At 49.0% G+C, this 19,788-nt stretch overlaps 1 protein-coding gene across 3 annotated transcripts; it reads right to left on the reverse strand.

Moving 5' to 3' along the window:
• Positions 1-4,286: 4,286 nt before the first annotated feature.
• On the reverse strand, positions 4,287-19,788 carry rnf103 (ring finger protein 103). 3 transcript variants are annotated; one of them, XM_085906679.1, is made up of 8 exons: positions 19,474-19,788; positions 19,104-19,274; positions 17,463-17,611; positions 15,330-15,463; positions 9,284-9,706; positions 9,067-9,199; positions 6,669-6,755; positions 4,287-5,428 (listed from the first exon to the last, which is right to left on the reverse strand). In XM_085906679.1, exons 3-8 carry the CDS (start codon positions 17,514-17,516, stop codon positions 4,535-4,537), a joined length of 1,725 nt encoding a protein of 574 aa, XP_085762805.1. In that variant the 5' UTR covers positions 17,517-17,611; positions 19,104-19,274; positions 19,474-19,788; the 3' UTR covers positions 4,287-4,534. The 3 variants fall into 3 exon arrangements, with proteins under 3 accessions (XP_085762805.1, XP_085762803.1, XP_085762804.1); XM_085906677.1 differs by having other exon boundaries at positions 19,104-19,787; XM_085906678.1 differs by having other exon boundaries at positions 15,330-15,445; positions 19,104-19,786.

Below are 19,788 nucleotides of genomic sequence, written 5' to 3' on the forward strand. Positions count from 1 at the left end.
CACCCTATCTCTAAGGGAGAGCCCCGACACCCTGCGGAGGAAACTCATTTCAGCCGCTTGTATCCTGGATCTCGTTCTTTCGGTCACGACCCATAGCTCGTGACCATAGGTGAGGGTAGGAGCGTAGATCGACCGGTAAATCGAGAGCTTTGCCTTTTGGCTCAGCTCTCTCTTCACCACGACGGACCGGTACAGAGTCCGCATTACTGCCGACGCTGCACCGATCCGCCTGTCGATCTCGCGCTCCATCCTGCCTTCACTCGTGAACAAGACCCCAAGATACTTGAACTCCTCCACTTGGGGGAGGATCTCATCCCCGATCCGGAGAGGGCATTCCACCCTTTTCCGACCGAGGACCATGGACTCGGATTTGGAGGTGCTGACCCTCATCCCGACCGCTTCACACTCGGCTGCGAACCGCTCCAGTGAGAGCTGGAGATCACGGACTAAAGAAGCCAACAGCACCACGTCATCTGCAAAAAGCAGAGACGCGATGCTGAGGTCCCCAAACCGGACCCCCTCAACGCCTCGGCTGCGCCTAGAAATTCTGTCCATAAAAATTATGAACAGAATCGGTGACAAAGGGCAGCCTTGGCGGAGTCCAACCCTCACTGGGAACGAATCCGACTTACTGCCGGAAATGCGGACCAAACTCTGGCATCGGTGATACAGGGACCAAACCGCCCTTATCAGTTGGCTCGGCACCCCGTACTCCCGAAGCACCCCCCAGAGAACCTCCCGATGGACACGGTCGAACGCCTTCTCCAAGTCCACAAAACACATGTGGACTGGTTGGGCGAACTCCCGTGCACCCTCGAGGATCCTGCCGAGGGTGTAGAGCTGGTCCACTGTTCCACGGCCAGGACGAAAGCCACACTGCTCCTCCTGAATCCGAGCTTCGACCTTCCGACGGATCCTCCTCTCCAGCACCCCTGAATAGACCTTACCAGGGAGGCTGAGGAGTGTGATTCCCCTGTAATTGGAACACACCCTCCGGTCCCCCTTCTTAAAGAGGGGAACCACCACCCCAGTCTGCCAATCCAGAGGCACCGTCCCCGATGTCCACGCAATGCTGTAGAGGCGTGTCAGCCATGACAGCCCCACAACATCCAGAGCCTTTAGGAACTCCGGGCGGATCTCATCCACCCCCGGGGCCTTGCCACCGAGGAGTTTTTTGACTACCTCAGTGACTTTGACCTCCAAGATTGGAGAGTCCGCCTCAGAGTCCCCAGGCCCTGCTTCCACAATGGAAGGCGTGTCGGTGGAATTGAGGTCTTCCAAGTATTCCCCCCACCGACTCACGACATCCCGAGTCGAGGTCAGCAGCACACCATCTCCACTGTAAACAGTGTTGACCGTGCACTGCTTCCCCCTCCTGAGACGCCGGATGGTGGACCAGAATTTCCTCGAAGCCGTCCGGAAGTCATTCTCCATGGCCTCGCCAAACTCCTCCCACGCCCGAGTTTTTGCCTCAGCAACCGCCGAAGCCGCGTTCCGCTTGGCCATCAGGTACCTGTCAGCTGCCTCCGGAGTCCCGCAGGCCAAAAAGGCCCTATAGGACTGCTTCTTCAGCTTGACGGCATCCCTTACCGCCGGTGTCCACCACCGGGTTCGGGGATTGCCGCCACGACAGGCACCAACAACCTTACGGCCACAGCTCCGGTCGGCTGCCTCAACAATGGAGGCGCGGAACAAGGTCCACTCGGACTCAATGTCCCCCGCCTCCCCCGGGACGTGGAAAAAGCTCTGCCGGAGGTGGGAGTTGAAGCTCTTCCTGACAGGGGATTCTGACAGACGTTCCCAGCAGACCCTCACAGAGCGTTTGGGCCTGCCAGGTCGGACCGGCATCTTCCCCCACCATCGGAGCCAACCCACCACCAGGTGGTGATCAGTTGACAGCTCCGCCCCTCTCTTCACTCGAGTGTCCAAAACATGCGGCCGCAAATCCGATGACACGACTACAAGGTCGATCAACGAACTGCGGCCTAGGGTGTCCTGGTGCCAAGTGCACACATGGACACCCTTATGCTTGAACATGGTGTTCATTATAGAAAATCCGTGTCGAGCACAGAATTCCAATAATAGAACACCGCTCGGGTTCAGATCGAGGGGGCCGTTCCTCCCAATCACGCCCTTCCAGGTCTCACTGTCATTGCCCACGTGAGCATTGAAGTCACCCAGTAGAACGATGGAGTCCCCAGAAGGAGCGCTCTCCAGCACTTCCTCCAGGGACTCTAAGAAGGGTGGGTACTCTGAGCTGCCGTTCGGTGCATAGACACAGACAACAGTCAGGACCCGTCCCCCCACCTGAAGGCGGAGGGAGGCTACCCTCTCGCTCACCGGGGTGAACCCCAATGTGCAGGCGCCCAGCCGGGGGGCAATAAGTATGCCAACACCTGCTCGACGCCTCTCACCGTGGGCAACTCCAGAGTGGAAGAGAGTCCAGCCCCTCTCGAGAGGACTTGTACCAGAGCCCAAACTATGTGTGGAGGCAAGTCCGACTATATCTAGTCGGAACCTTTCTGCCTCACACACCAGCTCGGGCTCCTTTCCAGCCAGAGAGGTGACATTCCATGTCCCTAAAGCCAGTTTCTGCAGCCGGGGATCGGACCGCCAAGGTCCCCGCCTTTGGCCGCCGCCCAGCTCACTATGCACCCGACCCCTTTGGCCCCTCCTATAGGTGGTGAGCCCATTGGAAGGGGGACCCACGTTTTCTTTTCGGGCTATGCCCGACCGGACCCCATGAGCGAAGGCCCGGCCACCAGGCGCTCGCCTTCGAGCCCCATCTCCAGGCCTGGCTCCAGAGAGGGGCCCCGGTGACCTGCGTCCGGGCGAGGGAAAACAAAGTCCATTTATTGTAATCATCATCAGGGGTCTTCTGAGCCGTGCTTTGTCTGGCCCCTCACCTAGGACCCTTCTGCCAAGGGTGACCCTACCAGGGGCATGAAGCCCCAGACAACATGGCTCCTAGGATCATAGGGGCACGCAAACCCCTCCACCACGATAAGGTGACGACTCACGGAGGGGAAAAAAGAAGACGTTCATGAAAACAGAGCATGAATATTTCTCTGAAGACAGTGTCGTATGTTTTTGCTTTTCAACATGGATTTTTGGTTCCCTGAATTAAAAAACACACTGAAATTGGCAGTAATACTTTTTGAAATGTTTTTAAAGTATTTTTTTCTTTCATGATAAAGAAGATTGCATGTGAAAATAATATTTTAACACATTTGGTCATACTTTCTGGACTATTACAGTATCGGATAGCAGGAGACCTGTGACTAGAGTTTTTCATCCACACACAACAGAGGAAGTACATTTACTTGTGTAAATATAATAGATTTGGTGAACATTCAGAGGTGTCATGTTTTGATTATTTCAACTAACAACAAATGGGCAAAATGTTAGAAACACCCCATGACATCATACCATGCCGTGTCTCTAAGTCTGTGTATTATTAATTTGTCTTATATTGTACTCTTTGCAAAGATGGCACGATGGTTGACTGGTTAGCACGTCCACCTCACAGTGCAGATATTGCAGGTACAATTCCGGCTCTGGCCTATCTGTGTGGGGTTTGCATGATCTGCCCCCCGCAGGTACTCCAGTTTCCTCTCACATTCCAAAAATATGCATGGTAGGTCGATTGAGCAATCCAAATTGCCCGTAGGTGTGAGTGCGAATCTTTGTGTGCCCTGTGACTGGCTGGCTGGCAACCAGTTCAGTGTGCCCCCCCCCCTACTGCCCGATGACAGCTGGAATGTCACACGTCCACGGCCCTCGTAAGGAAAAGTAGTTTAGAAGATGGATGGATGGATGTATTGCTCTTGTTTGAGTGTGACACCTTTTTATTTGCATTGAGGTGCTCCACGTTGTTCAACAACCAACATCCCCCATAAGTCTCCATCCATCCATCCATCCATCCATCCATCCATCCATCCATCCATCCATCCATCCATCCATCCATCCATCCATCCATCCATCCATCCATCCATCCATCCATCCATCCATCCATCCATCCATCCATCCATTTTCTAAACCGCATAGTCCCCATGGGGGTCGCGGGTGTGCTGGAGCCTATCCCAAAACACAAAAAACATACTTTCTGCTATTTGATGGCAAGCTTGGTCTAACTAGCTGTTGTGATTCTTCAATGTACTTATGTATATAATTCAAGCAAGTTAATTCAAGTACATAGCCTTGAATGCATTGTTGATGTTAGTATGTTTAGGAATCCATGTATGCCCCAAATTCTGACACCCTAACTCTTACAAAGAGACAGGTGGTGACTGGCCATTACAAATTTATTAGCTCTTGGCAGCATATTCATCACAGAAAAGGAAACAAGCAGATTGACTGTCATGACAGTAACTTGGCTAACACACATACACATACACAAAGTTAGCTTTGGCATCCCTTCCATGTTTAACCCTAACCCCAAGCAAGTTGTGCAACACAATTCCTTCTTGCGCTAATGAAGCCAAAAATCATGATTAGAGAAGAGAAAACAGGGAAAAAGGAAGGCTCCTTCCAATTAAGTGTCCCAACTCAGACTACCGTGCACATGCGGCGGGCGCTGTTGTTTCTTCTTGTAGCTGGGCCAGCGACACACAGGGCAGCAGTGTTGCCCCGCGTCTAACCACACCACGATGCAGTGCTGGTGGAAGGCGTGGCCGCAGGGCAGAGCCATTAGAAGTTCTTCACTCACAAAGTTCTCCAGGCACACGACACATTCAGAGCACCGCAGAACGTCACGGGGCCACCCTGACCGGTCACAGCGCTCGTGCCGAGAAACGCTCTCAACTGATGGGGCGTCCAAGTTGCCTTGGCAACAGCGGCGCGTCGAGGAATCAGCCGTACACGTGCACTCCGTGTTACTGTCGACACAGTGCGTGCTGCTCTCCTGGTGTTGGTTGCTTGGTGGCGCACAGTCACTTGACCCACAGCTGTCCGTATCCGAGTAACAACAATCAGTCTCCTTTTCCAGCACGTCTGCGCCGCGACATCGGAACTTCCATGCAGGTAAAGCTTTAATGTAGTCCATGCTCACTAATGGGTGGAGCCAGAGATCGGGGAAAGCCAAACGCTCAAAAAGGAAGTTGGGGTCATCCTCCCAGTCTGATGGCACTTGTTGTAGTGATGCAATGGGGTGAAGCAGATACGATGTGTACCACTCCCACAAACTGGCCAGCCACTCCAAATTTGTGCTGCTGTCCTCCTGGCTTCTGATGCCACAGCGACGTTTTTTCTCAAAATAATCGACCAGCAGACCGTGGACCAGGTAGGTGGATAGGAAGAGAGCCGGGTGAGACGAATAGAAAGTCCAGTCAGCTCTCACCACGCTTGCCAGAGTGGTTGTGTCAGCATAGCGAAGCAACTTCAGACTGTAACCATACAGAGCGTCCAGGTAGGACAGCTGAAGAAGGGCCTTGGCAAAAAAAGGAAGGGATTAGTGACCAAGTTAAACTCTCCTCAGCACATAAAGGCATAAACTGGAAACATAATGAGGCATTGTGTACTGAAAAAAACGCAATTCGGATGTGTATGAGGTCCATCATAACAATTTAAAAAAAAAAGAAAAAAAAAACCCCAGCTGTGGCCAAAAAGATGGGACCCCATGAAAAGACAGAACTGAAAATAGTTTGTTGTGGGTCACAGGCCAGCAAATAGGATAATGATCCAATTAATTATTATTATTATTATTTTTTTAAAAAGCACAGAGAAAAGTATGGTTTTTTGGAAGTGGCCTTTCAGGGGCCAGATTTAAATCTGACTAACCATCTTCCTGATTGATGTCGCGAATGTTCCCAGATCCATCCATCCATCCATCCATCCATCCATCCATCCATCCATCCATCTTCTGAACCGCTTCGTCCTTACGGGGGTCGCGGGCGCGCAGGAGCCTATCCCAGCCGTCATCAGGTAGTAGGCGGGGGACACCCTGAACTGGTTGCCAGCCAATCGCAGGGCACACAGAGACTAACCATTCGCACTCACACCTAGGGACAATTTGGAGAGCTCAATCGGCCTATCAAGCATGTTTTTGGGATGTGGGAGGAAACCGGAGTGCCCGGAGAAAACCCATGCGGGCTCGGGGAGAACATGCAAATTCCACACAGGGAGGGCCGGAGGTGGAATCGAACCCACACCCTCCTAACTGCGAGGCGGATGTGCTACCCAGTACCCCACCGAGCCGCCTTTCCCAGAACCAATATTGCATAAACAAGCAATGAAATAATAGAGGGTAGCATGGTTGCATCCATTCGCACTACTGTACACAACTTTGCCTCATTCATGAAGGAGAAAATGAGTTGGGCGTGCCAATGAACTGCCAGAACACAAGCGAACCGAAATGTAAGAGTTGAACCGAACCGTTTCTCACAAGCCGCTCCACTCCTGGCGTTTACGTGTGCATGTGCCGACTTGTGACAGACAGGAGAAGGAAGAAGTAGCGCAAATAAACGGTGATTACGTATGCAAACAAACATACATATAAATGACTATTTATTGACTCGGGGAAATAACTTTCCTATTTATTTTATTCATGAAACGAAAAGTCCATATGTTGATTTTCGTGACAACCCTGTGTGTGACTGTTATTAATTAGAAGTGTGTTGCTAGGCTATGAATGCACAATGAGTGTTTTTGCAGAATATACATTTTCCTACCAGAAATGGAAGCCAGGACACCAACAGGATGGAATTGTAGGTCCCAAGTGTTCGGATTAAAACAACAAACCGTTTCACTGTTGCTCCCTGCCGATAAAAAAATCCATTAATATACAGCTCAAACTCAACGCGCATAGTCAAACGGTGTTGCAAATAAAGATAATGTACAAACCGGATTTGGTTAAAGGTTGGAAATTGTGTAAAATGTAAATAGAAACAAAATACAATGATTTGAAAATCCTTCTCAACCCATATTCAATTGAATACACTACAAAGAGAACATATTTAATGTTTAATCTGATAAACTTAATTTTTTTTTTTGCCAAATAATAATTAACTTAGAATATCATGGCTGCAACACGTCCAGGAGCAAAAAATACTGAGAAAGCTGAGAAAAGCTCATCAAACACCTATTTGGAACATCCCACATGATCTGGCTAACTGGGAACAGGTGGGTACCATGATTGTGTATAAAAGGAGCCTCCCCAAACATGCTCAGTCATTCACAAGCAAGGATGGGGCAAGGTTCACCAATTTGTCCACAACTGCGTGAGAAAATAGTTGAACAGATTAAGAACAACATTTCTCAAAGCAAAATTGCAAGGAATTTAGGGATTTCAACATCTACGGTCCATATCATCATCAAAAAGTTCCGAGAATCTGGTGATATCACTGCACGTAAGCACCACGGCCGGAAACCAAGACTGAATGATTGTGACCTTCGATCCCTCAAACGGCACTGCCTTAAAAACCGCCGTGTGTAAAGGATATCACCAAATGGGCTCAGGCAAACTTCAGAAAACCACTGTCAGTAAATACAGTTCGTCACTACATCAGTAAGTGTGGGTTAAAACTCTACCATGCAAAGCAAAAGCCGCTTATGAACAACATCCAGAAATGCCGCCGTGTTCTCTTGGCCGAGCTCATGTAAAATGGACTGTTGCACAATGGAAAAGTGTTTTGTGGTCTGAGGAGTCCATCCATCCATCCATCCATCCATCCATCCATCCATCCATCCATCCATCCATCCATCCATCCATCCATCCATCCATCCATCCATCCATCCATCCATCCATTTTTTGAACCGCTTTGTCCCCACGGGGGTCGCAGTCGTGTTGGAGCCTATTCCAGCTGTCATCGGGCAGCAGGCGGGGGACACCCTGAACTGGTTGCCAGCTAATCGCAGGGCACACAGAGACGAACAACCATCCGCAGTCGCACTCACACCTAGGGGCAATTTGGAGTCCTCTATCGGCCTACCAACCTTGTTTTTGGGATGTGGGAGGAAACCGGAGCGCCCGGAGCGCCCGGAGAAAACCCACGCGGACACGGGGAGAACATACAAACTCCACACAGGGAGGGCCGAAGGTGGAACCGAACCCACACCCTCCTAACTGTGAGGCGGACGTGCTACCCAGTGCGCCACAGTGCCGCCTCAGTCTGAGGAGTCCACTTTTCAAATAGTTTTTAGAAACACTGGACGTCGTGTCCTCCGGACCAAAGAGGAAGCGGACCATCTGGACTGTTATCAACGCAAAGTTCAAAAGCCAGGTGATGGTATAGGGGTGCATGAGTTCCCATGGCATGGGTGACTTACATTTCTGTGAAGGCAACATAAATGCTGAAAAGTACATACAGAGTTTGGAGCAACATTTGCTGCCATCCAAGCGACGTCCTTTTCATGGACGCCGCTGCTTATTTCAGCAAGATAATGCCAAGCCACATTCTGCACGTGTTACAAAAGCGTGTCTTCAAAGTAAAAGAGTCCAGGTTCTCCCCTAGCCCGCTTGCAGTCCAGACTTGTCTCCCATTGAAAATGTGTGGCGCATTATGAAGCGTAAGATGCGACAGAGAAGACCCCGCCCGGACTGTTGAACAACTGAAGCGGTTCATCAAGCAAGAATGGGAAAGAATTCCACATGAGAAGCTAAGAGAATTATTCTCCTCTCTTCCAAAATGTTTCGTGAGTGTTATTAAAAGGAAAGGTGATGTAAGGAAGTAGTAAACATGCCCTTTCCCAACTTCCACTGCACGTGTTGCAGCCATGAAATTCTAAGAAAAAGAAAAGAAAAATAAAGTTAATGAGTTTGAGCATTAAATATGTTGTCTTTGTAGTGTATTCAATTGAATATAGGTTAAAAAGGATTTTCAAATCATTGCATTTTGTTTTTATTTACATAATTTTCCAACTTCAACCGAATCCATTTTTATTATTTCCTCTCCCCAAATTTGAGTGACTATTCATTTCACTTTCGCAGCCTAAATGCCCAAATAAACAAATTGCTTCTGTGCTCTCTGCTGACATCAGTATCAGTCGTATGATGTGTTACAGTTTGTGTGTAGACCTTTATAATTCAATGGTATTTAAATCACACTACTCAAGTGAAGCAAAGTTTACCTGTGTAATGAAGAGATCCATCCATGCCAAAAGGTTGATCAGGACAAGACTGAGTACAAAAAGATCATTGACTTCTGGTTGGACTGATCGCAGAAAGGTGTCCATAGCCGCTACAGACAAAAATTCACCAGTACTGCAGAGAACAGAACAAGTGCAAAAATCCTTGTCAATATTCAACAATGACACAGGATCTGTTTCACACCGAAGGGTCGGTCACCTGTTGCCATAGTGATATATGCCCTCTGGCATCTTCAGGATGTAGGCGGGGCTCTGCGTTACGCCAATCTCTAATAGGCTGCTGTCATTGTCCCAGTGCCTTACATCCACAAAAATGAACTCAATCCTGCCGGTGAACTTAACAGAGAGCGAGGAGAAGAAAACAGGCGGCTGAGGCAGGGGAGCGAACAGAAACATCTTTAACGGGTGGAGCGGGTCGGGGCGCCACTCCTCCTGCAGCTTCTCCCAACGACACAATGTCCTGATGCGGTGAGACATCTGGGAGGTCATCCAACGGAAAATGTGTTCGGGTTCGATGTGACGGCCGTTGTATTCTTTCAGCATGACTTTGCCCTTCGATGCTGACGTCTGCGGGACTGACATGACCAGAGTGGAACGTTGCCAGCCGCGTCTCACACACGACCTTGTGGAGAGAATATTGTTACATACAGCTTACTGCACTTTTCTACTTTGACATGCAAATATGAGACAGGAAAGGTCCGTTTAAGAAATTTGATCACAAAAGTGGTTAAACTTTTTTTCCGACAAGGCGAAAGGAGTTGTCTAGTGTGACTTAACCCTTTTGGCCGCTAGATATTTCTGTATCAATCTTATTCTCCATTTCACTTTGTGGTTGATATAAAACGTGTTTTATAAATACAATAAAATTCCAGGGCGGCTCGGTGGGTAGCACGTCCGCCTCACAGTTAGGAGGGTGCGGGTTCGATTCCACCTCCGGCCCTCCCTGTGTGGAGTTTGCATGTTCTCCCCGTGTCCGCGTGGGTTTTCTCCGGGCACTCCGGTTTCCTCCCACATCCCAAAAACATGCTTGATAGGCCGATTGAGCACTCCAAATTGTCCCTAGGTGTGAGTGCAAATGGTTGTTTGTCTCTGTGTGCCCTGCGATTGGTTGGCAACCAGTTCAGGGTGTCCCCCGCCTACTGCCCGAAGACGGCTGGGATAGGCTCCAGCATGCCCGTGACCCCCGTGGGGACTAAGCGGTTTAGAAAATGGATGGATGGATAAAATTCCATTATTTTCATGACATGTTAAGGAATTAATATCAGGATTTATATTAATATCAGGATTTGTATCGTTATCTTGATGGAAAATGTTATGACCGTCGATCCTTGACTATGTTAGTGGCTTTGGTCCTTTATGACTGTCGGTCCTTGATTATGCTTTGGGCCTTTGTGACTGTTGGTTATTGATTATGCTAGTGGCTTTGGTCCTTTATGACTGTCGGTCCTTGATAAGCTAGTGGCTTTAGTCCTTTATTGGTCATAGACGATCATTGTTAGTTCCTTATTTGTTCACATAGGATTAGATACATCATTTTCTCTCTATATATATATATACACTTGAGTTACTCAGTTATTTTGTCAGAACGTTTTGCCTTCTATGCTTTCTGTGTCCAGCTCTGCTCTCTGTTGTTACTTTTGAATTTTGTACATAGAATTTGGGGTTTCCTACTCATGTCTGTTTGCTTTTGGGTCTAAATCCTGCATTGAATGTGACAGAAAATTACTACCTCCAATACATTTTTGTACATTTCACACATGTTAAGTACAATATTCTCAATACATTTGCATGTATGGAAATCAAAGCTACTACAAGGAGGCAATGGGTTCCATTTTTATAGCCTTTGGTATGACCCGGCTGGGGTTTGAACCCACAACCTTCCAGTCTCAGGGCGGACACTCTACTACTAGGCCACTGAGCTGGACAACTATTAATATTCTATACAGTGTGACACGTCCCCGCTCCACCTGCACCCCGCTCACTAACCTTTCGCTACGTACGTACCTGTCTGCTAATCAGCGCTCGTCGCTTGCCTCTTCATTACCTGCTCATCAGGGTGTGTATTCAAACACCGTTCTCCCATCACTCCTGTCAATTCATCTGCGTTGCTACCCATTCCTCCTTGCTGGCTGTTTTCCAAACTGATCTCCATTACCTGCCTGACCAGATTACGATTGATCCCGACCTCTGCCTGGCCTAACCTCGATGGCCTGCCCCAACTGCGATTGGTTTCGACTGCCGCCTGGCCTGACGATTGTACCCAACCTTCGCCGCTCCCTGCCTGATCAGAAGACGCCTGCTCCTCCCCCCCCTGATGTTCTCCTGCCTGTCTACCTGCCACCTGCTTGTCTGTCTGCCCATTTGCCTGCTGTCCTACATGTCTGTTTGCCTGCCCGCTATCCTGCCTACCTTCTGCCCCGTGAAACATCCAGCCATGTCGTGGCACCTGTCATTGGTTGGCCCTGACGATTCTTGACTTTTGTCCCCCGCCCCGACTCTCCTTTTCTTTTCTCTTTTTTTAAATAAAGTGAGTTCGTGGAGCACCTGGTTGTCCTGTTTGGTTCAGTACAATATTAAAAACCACCCCACAAGTGACAAGAAAAAGATTAAGGTCAGACAATGAATTATAGTTTCCCAAATAGTGCTAGATGTTTTGCAGACACCCCTTTTCTTTTACACCTATTATTACACCATTTTATTACTATTATTACACCACCATTTACACAACTTATTACAAGCCATTACCAAATAAACTCCTGGAACCTCTCCTCTGAATTGTTGTGTTTGAGTAAATTCAAGAATTTGTGAGATCCATCCATCCATCCATCTTCTTCTGCTTATCTTCTGGTCGGGTCGCGGGGGCAACAGCTTTAGAAGAGACTCCCAGACTTCCCTCTCCCCAGCCACTTCATCCAGCTCATCCCGGGAGATCCCAAGGCGTTCCCAAGCCAGCCGAGAGACAGTCTCTCCAGCGCGTCCTGGGTCGTCCCCGGGGTCTCCTACCGATGGGACATGCCCGGAACACCTCCCCAGGGACGCGTCCAGGAGGCATCCTGATGAGATGCCCGAGCCACCTCATCTGGCTCCTCTCAACGTGGAGGAGCAGCGGCTATTTGAGTCGCTCCCGGATGACCGAGCTTCTCACCCTATCTCTATGGGAGAGCCTGGACACCCTGCGGAGGAAACTCAATTCGGCCGCTTGTATCATGGATCTCGTTCTTTCGGTCACGACCCATAGCTCGTGACCATAGGTGAGGGTAGGAGCGTAGATCGACCGGTAAATCGAGAGCTTTGCCATTTGGCTCAGCTCTCTCTTCACCACGACGGACCGGTACAGAGTGCATTACTGCCGACTCTGCACCCATCCCCTGTCGATCTCACGCTCCATCCTGCGCTCACTCGTGAACAAGACCCCAAGATACTTGAACCCTTCCACTTGGGGCAGGGTCTCATCCCCGATCCGGAGGGGGCATTCCACCCTTTTTTGACCGAGGACCATGGACTCGGATTTGGAGGTGCTGACCCTCATCCCGACCGCTTCACACTCGGTTGCGAACTGCTCCAGTGAGAGCTGGCGATCACGGACTGAAGAAGCCAACAGCACCACGTCATCTGCAAAACGCAGTGACGCGATGCTGAGGTCCCCAAAACGGACCCCCTCAACGCCTCGAATGCGCCTAGAAATTCTGTCCATAAAAATTATGAACAGAATCGGTGACAAAAGGCAGCCTTGGCGGAGTCCAACCCTCACTGGGAACGAATCCAACTTACTGACGGAAATGCGGACCAAACTCTGGCATCAATGATACAGGTACCAAACCGCCCTTATCAGTTGGCTAGGCACCTCGTACTCCCGAAGCACCCTCCACAGAACCTCCCAAGGGACAAGGTCGAACGCCTTCTCCAAGTCCACACATGTGCACTGGTTGGGCGAACTCCCATGCACCCTCCAGGATCCTGCCGAGGATGTAGTTCTGGTCCACAGGAAGGAAGCCACACTGCTCCTCCTGAATCCGAGGCTCGACCTCCCGATGGATCCTCCTCTCCAGCACCCCTGAATAGACCTTACCAGGGAGGCTGAGGAGTGTGATTACCCTGTAATTGGAACACACCCTCCGGTCCCCCTTCTTAAAGAGGGGAACCACCACCCCAGTCTGCCAATCCAGAGGCACCGTCCCCGATGTCCACGCAATGCTGTAGAGGCGTGTCAGCCATGACAGCCCCACAACACCCAGAGCCTTTAAGAACTCCGGGTGGGTCTCATCCACCCCGGGGCCCTGCCACCGAGGAAGTTTTTAACGACCTCAGTGACTTTGACCTCCGAGATTGGAGAGTCCGCCTCAGAGTCTCCAGGCCCTGCTTCCACAATGGAAGGCGTATCGGTGGAATTGAGGAGGTCTTCGAAGTATTCCCCCCACCGACTCACGACGTCCCGAGTCGAGGTCAGAAGCACACCATCTCCACTGTAAACAGTCTTGACCGTGCACTGCTTCCCCCTCCTGAGACGCCAGATGGTGGACCAGAACTTCCTCGAAGCCGTCCGGAGGTCATTCTCCATGGCCTCGCCAAACTCCTCCCACGCCTGGGTTTTTGCATCAGCAACCGCCGAAGCCGCATTCTTCTTGGCCATCCGGTACTCGTCAGCTGCCTCCGGAGTCCCGCAGGCCAAAACGGCCCGATCGGACTCCTTCCTCAGCTTGACGGGATCCCTTACTGCCGGTCTCCACCAGCGAGTTCGCGGATTGCCGCCACGACAGGCACCAACAACCTTACGGCCACAGCTCCGGTCGGCTGCCTCAACAATGGAGGCGCGGAACATGGTCCACTTGGACTCAATGTCCCCCGCCTCCCCCGGGACGTGGGAAAAGCTCTGCCGGAGGTGGGAGTTGAAGCTCTTCCTGACAGGGGATTCTGCCAGACGTTCCCAGCAGATCCTCACAGAGCGTTTGGGCCTGCCGGGTCGGACCGACATCTTCCCCCACCATCGGAGCCAACCCACCACCAGGTGGTGATCAGTTGACAGCTCCGCCCCTCTCTTCACCCGAGTGTCCAAAACATGCAGCCGCAAATCCGATGACACAACTACAAAGTCAATCAACGAACTGCGGCCTGGGGTGTCCTGGTGCCAAGTGCACACATGGACACCCTTATGCTTGAACATGGTGTTCATTATAGAAAATCCATGTCGAGCACAGAAGTCCAACAATAGAACACCGTTCGGGTTCAGGTCGGGGGGGCCGTTCCTCCCATTCACGCCCTTCCAGGTCTCACTGTCATTGCCCACGTGAGCATTGAAGTCACCCAGTAGAACGATAGAGTCCCCAGAAGAAGCGCTCTCCAGCACTTCCTCCAGGGACTCCAAAAAGGGTGGGTACTCTGAGCTGCTGTTCGGTGCATCGACACAAACAACAGTCAGGACCCGTCCCCCCACCCGAAGGCGGAGGGAGGCTACCCTCTCGCTCACCGGGGTGAACCTCAATGTGCAGGCGCCCAGTCGGGGGGCAATAAGTATGCCAACACCTGCTCGACGCCTCTCACCGTGGGCAACTCCAGAGTGGAAGAGAGTCCAGCCCCTCTCGAGAGGGCTTGTACCAGAGCCCAAACTATGTGTGGAGGCAAGTCCAACTATGTCTAGTCTGAACTTTTCTGTCTCACACACCAGCCCGTTCTCCTTTCCAGCCACAGAGGTGACATTCCATGTCCCTAGAGTCAGCCTCTGCAGCCGGGGATCGGACCGCCAAGGTCCCCGCCTTTGGCCACCGCCCAGCTCACTTTGCACCCGACCACCTTGGCCCCTCCTACAGGTGGTGAGCCCGTGGAAAGGGGGACCCACGTTTTCTTTTCGGGCTATGCCCGACCGGACCCCATGGGCGAAGGCCCGGTTACCAGGCGCTCGCATTTGAGCCCCACCTCCAGGCCTGGCTCCAGAGAGAGGCCCCAGTGACCCGCTTCCGGGCGAGGGAAAACTGAGTCCATATTTGTTTATCATCATAAGGGGATTTGGTGAGCCGTGCTTTGTCTGGCCCCTCACCTAGGACCCTTTTGCCAAGGGTGACCCTACCAGAGGCATGAAGCCCCAGACAACATGGTTCCTAGGATCATAGGGGCACGCAAACCCCTCCACCACGATATGGTGACAACTTACGGAGGGGAATTTGTGAGATATAAGCAAGAATAAAGACATCAGAAACAATAAAATCAATTTTGCTCTAGAATTTTGTTTATTGTAATGGTGTCATTCCCACCTGTAGTCGTGAGAGCAGTTGAATGTTCCAGTTCGGATTCCAAACTGGGAGACTTTCTGTACCATCTTCCGCCAGTTGGACTTACTGAGCAGAGCGTCTCTGTCCTGCGCAATGACCTGCATAAACACCAAGATCTCCATCGGTAACAAAAATAAACATAATAATGAATATTAAAATTGAATACATTTTCTTTACAAACACAAATAATGTTTAAAAAAATGTGAAAATGTCTTTTTTGTCATCTTTTTCAACTAATTCAATACCTGGTCTTTTGGGGTTGCTTTTAAATGTATTTATTACTACACGGCCGTTAACCAGAGGAAGGAAGGTCAAACATCGGTTGTGGGGTTGTAGTTTCTTTCTTTAGTTGCCTAGCTGTGACAAGCGCCACCAAATGACGTCACTCAAAGGCAACATGTGGCGCTTGCTTTGAACTAACGTGGGTCTTATGGCTTCCCTGTTTTTGTCATTTAAGTCTGCCCGAAACGTGACACTTGGAAACAAGTACTCTCTGCACACAGCACATTTGGATTTGCAATTCATTCAAATAAACCACAAGGATTTTTAATCATTCTATTCATCCATCCAATTGAACTATGTACTGTACTGTTCATACTGTAGGCACATCTGATCTGGATCAGATTACCTTAAACTAAAATAAAACTTTAAAACTAAACTCTTAAACTAAAACTAAACTCAAATCTGACGTGGGTCGCTTTCATATATTGTCCTAGATGAGACAAATCTCATTTGACGTCAAAAAAGAGACCATCCTCGCTTTATTGATGTTAAGAGTTGTGATGCATCTAACTTAAGAAGTAGCATAATGTACTGCACTTAATGTACTTCACGTTTTGTGAACTGTTATACATATATATACACCGTAATTTTCGGAGTATAAGTCGATCCGGAGTATAAGTCGCACCATCCATAAAATGCACAATAAAGTGAAAAAAAAACCAACATATATAAGTCGCACCGGAGTATAAGTCGCACAAAACAGACATGAACCAGCAACAACAGGCTAAACGATACGGTATGCTAACGTGACATATACACAAACGAGGAGCTGAGAACTGGCCTGACGTAACATTCTGAGTTATTCAAGTAAGTATTACATAAATAATCCGTTTATCAAACCATCTGTGTCACTCCAATTCATTAAATCCATCGATTCTGCTTTTTGTAAACAATGCCGCGTATGCGCCGCATATGCTAACATCGGACCCGTTGTAAGTTGCATTTCTAATTATTCCACAGACCCATATGAGTATATTTCAAATAACTATCATATTATAACAATATTATCAAACCATCTGTGTCACTCCAAATCATTAAATCTATCGCTCAAATTCCTCGTTCTTTATGTCAACAACGCCGCGCGTGTGCTGTAGAGATCTCGTATATAACGATATCGTAGCGTTAACAAAGTACCAGGAAAGACGTAGGTTTGGTAAACGGCTCTTTATTTAACAAAACAAGAGTTCAACAAGCCAACAACTACTGAACTTCCAGCTACGGAGGTGGAAGAGAGCTCCATAAATTGGAGCGGGCGTGCGTAAAAGCCATGTCCGAGCCCCATCCACCATCCCCGGACAGCCATCCAGCCGAGCGCCGGCCCCCGACTTCCATCTACGGAGGTGAAAGAGAGCTCCTGTCGAGAAGGACCGGGCGTGCGTAAAAGCCATAATAGTTTTTCAAACCTTCTGTGTCACTCCAAATCATAAAGTCCTTCAAACTCTTCGTCCTCCGTGTCACTTACAAAAAAGCGGCTAATGATGCCGGTAGTAATGGGGGCCTTTCGTCATCTTCGTCATCCCGTGATCGAATCCTTTGTCTTTTATGTAAACAACCGCCGCGCGGAACGGGTGAAGTCACTTGCAGTTCAAACGACAGGAATCCCTTGCTACATTGCGGTTCGTCGCGGTTCGTTTATCGCGGTTTCACTACATCACCCCCCTACCCAAACTAAGAAAAAAAAAACGCGACTTATAGTCTGAAAATTACGGTAGTATCTATGTTTAATTTGTGGATGGCCGTTTTTTACACAAGTTTTGTTTCAACTACACCTAACTTACCATGAGTTTTTTAAAATCTTGCAAATCATTTCATAGTGCCAAGAAATGAGATTACCTGAACCAACCAGATGCCATCTTTAGTGTCCTCCACCAACTCATAGAAGTGCATCTCTCCACTAAAATGTGTGCTGCTGGCATCACCTGCCTCGGTTTGCTCGTTCTCCTTCTTTATGGCTGAATATAACTCCCCGTGTGTCAGCTCGCCTGTTGTTTTGAGAAAAACACATTTATTTACAGACAAAATAAAATGAAAAAATACCCACAACACTTGGTATAAGATTTTGCATGTGGTGTGTGTGTGTGTGTGTATATATATATATATATATATATATATATATATATATATATATATATATATATATATATATATATATAGACTCAGACTTAGGACATGGGTTACTGGAACCAATTTTGTCCAATCGCACAAATGCAGCACACCGCCGAACGCACAACCGTAGTGCGTCACCGACCGCGCAACTGCATCGTGCTGGTCGCATTATTGTGACAAGAGCCGTCGCTGAAATTTAGAAAATAAAGTCCTGGTGTACTTTCTGAAATGTAAGTGGACTTCAGTGCGCAGGGAGCTTAATTTTGTTCGATCGCGCAACTGCAGCGCACCGCCGAACGCGCAACCGTAGCGCGCCGCCGACCACACAACTGACTGCGCTGGTCACATTATTGTGATAGAGCGGTCGCTAAAATGTAGAAAATACTTTTAAAGTCCTAACGGACTTTCCAAAATTTAAGTGGACCACTGTCGCAGTGCTTTAGGAGCGTCTTTGTGGTTTCCTCCCACATCCCAAAAACGTGCTTGGTAGGCTGATTGAAGACTCTAAATTGTCCCTAGGTATCAGTTTTTCATCTGTTATATTGATTTTTTTTAAATATGGAGAGTGGCTCGGTGGGGCACTGGGTAGCACATCCGCCTCACAGTTAGGAGGGTGCGGGTTCGATTCCACCTCCAGCCCTCCCTGTGTGGAGTTTGCATTTTCTCCCTGTGTCCGCGTGGGTTTTCTCCGGGCACTCCGGTTTCCTACCACATCCCAAAAACATGCTTGATAGGCCGATTGAGCACTCCAAATTGTCACTCACGCCGCTTGATAGGCCGATTGAGCACTCCAAATTGTCCCTCGGCGTGAGTGCAAATGGTTGTTCGTCTCTGTGTGCCCTGCGATTGGCTGGCAACCGGTTCAGGGTGTCCCCCGCCTACTGCCCGATGACAGCTGGGATAGGCTCCAGCACGCCCGCGACCCCCGTGGGGACAAAGCGGTTCAGAAAATGGATGGATGATTATCTCTGCTTTTCCATAAATTTTTGTGAGTTTTAACAGTGGGCTCTGCATTTTTTTTTGCCGCACTTGTGTCGCATTTTGAAGCTTCAAATCTGGAAAATCATTTTGTATGGCTTCATTGTAACATTGGATGATGGCTTTTTTTTTTTTTTTTTTTGCATTAAAGCAAATATTGTAGGTTGCACTGTAATTCGTTGACCGAAACAGACTCAGGAAGCTTCAAATCTGGAAAATCATTTTGTATGGCTTCATTGTAACATTGGATGATGGCTTTTTTTTTTTTTTTTTGCATTAAAGCAAATATTGTAGGTTGCACTGTAATTCGTTGAGCGAAACAGACTCAGGAAGGTGCCGGTAAACAACCGATTGAAAAGATTAGCACAATGCAGGTATAAGCATGTCTACCTGATTTCTCCACCAGCTGGCTGACATCTTTCTTCTCAGCCAGTCCAGAGTACCCCAGCCCACGACACTCCAGAATGGTCTTCAACTTCTTATAGCTGAGCGAAACCGGGTCGACCAGTTGTGTCGCGAACACACCAGTCTCATACCAAACCACCGCCTCGAATATCCGAGCTAACGTAAACAAAATGATGAAATACAGGAGCAAAAAGAACAACTTAAGCCACATCGTACAGTTGGACGACGGCGCCGAGTGCGAGAGAATTCCTCTGTCAGCCTGCGCGGATTCCAGACATGGGCCTCCGAAGATTTCTTTGACGGGCCGATAAGATGTTCTCAAAATAAAATCGATGGGTTCGCGTCATGAACGTACATGTTTGGTCGGGGGAGGCTATCACTGGCCAACAAGAATCCTGTCCGCCGTCAACAGCTAGCCTATTAGCTTAGCATCCATCCCAGGTTATTGTGAGGCTCTAATGACGTAACAACCAAATTATACTGTTTTTCTTGCGCTGTGCCAGCAGAAAGGTGTCCAAATGCACAAGTGGACCCTCGACAGCAACGCAAATTTCAAGTCTCATATGTTCTCAGCACACGACAAATACAATACAATATCACATGAAATTGCTCCGATCAGCTGACATTAGAGAGTGGCGTCATTTCCGTCCGGCGTCCACACTATCGCATA

This window comes from Syngnathus leptorhynchus, chromosome 2 (genome assembly GCF_054491065.1).
Source record: "Syngnathus leptorhynchus isolate UIUO chromosome 2, UIUO_Slep, whole genome shotgun sequence".
In the NCBI taxonomy this organism is placed as follows: Eukaryota; Metazoa; Chordata; class Actinopteri; order Syngnathiformes; family Syngnathidae; genus Syngnathus; species Syngnathus leptorhynchus.

What these genes read in the sequence shown, in the direction of transcription:
- rnf103 (XM_085906677.1), bottom strand. Translation starts at nt 19,329, where the DNA reads ATGTGGCTTAAGTTGTTCTTTTTGCTCCTGTATTTCATCATTTTGTTT. An exon ending in CCAGCTGGTGGAGAAATCAG is followed by an intron (nt 17,612 to 19,103) that starts GTAGACATGCTT and finishes TCAAAACAACAG; the next exon opens with GCGAGCTGACACACGGGGAG. An exon ending in TGTCCTGGCTTCCATTTCTG is followed by an intron (nt 5,429 to 6,668) that starts GTAGGAAAATGT and finishes TTTTTTGCCAAG; the next exon opens with GCCCTTCTTCAGCTGTCCTA.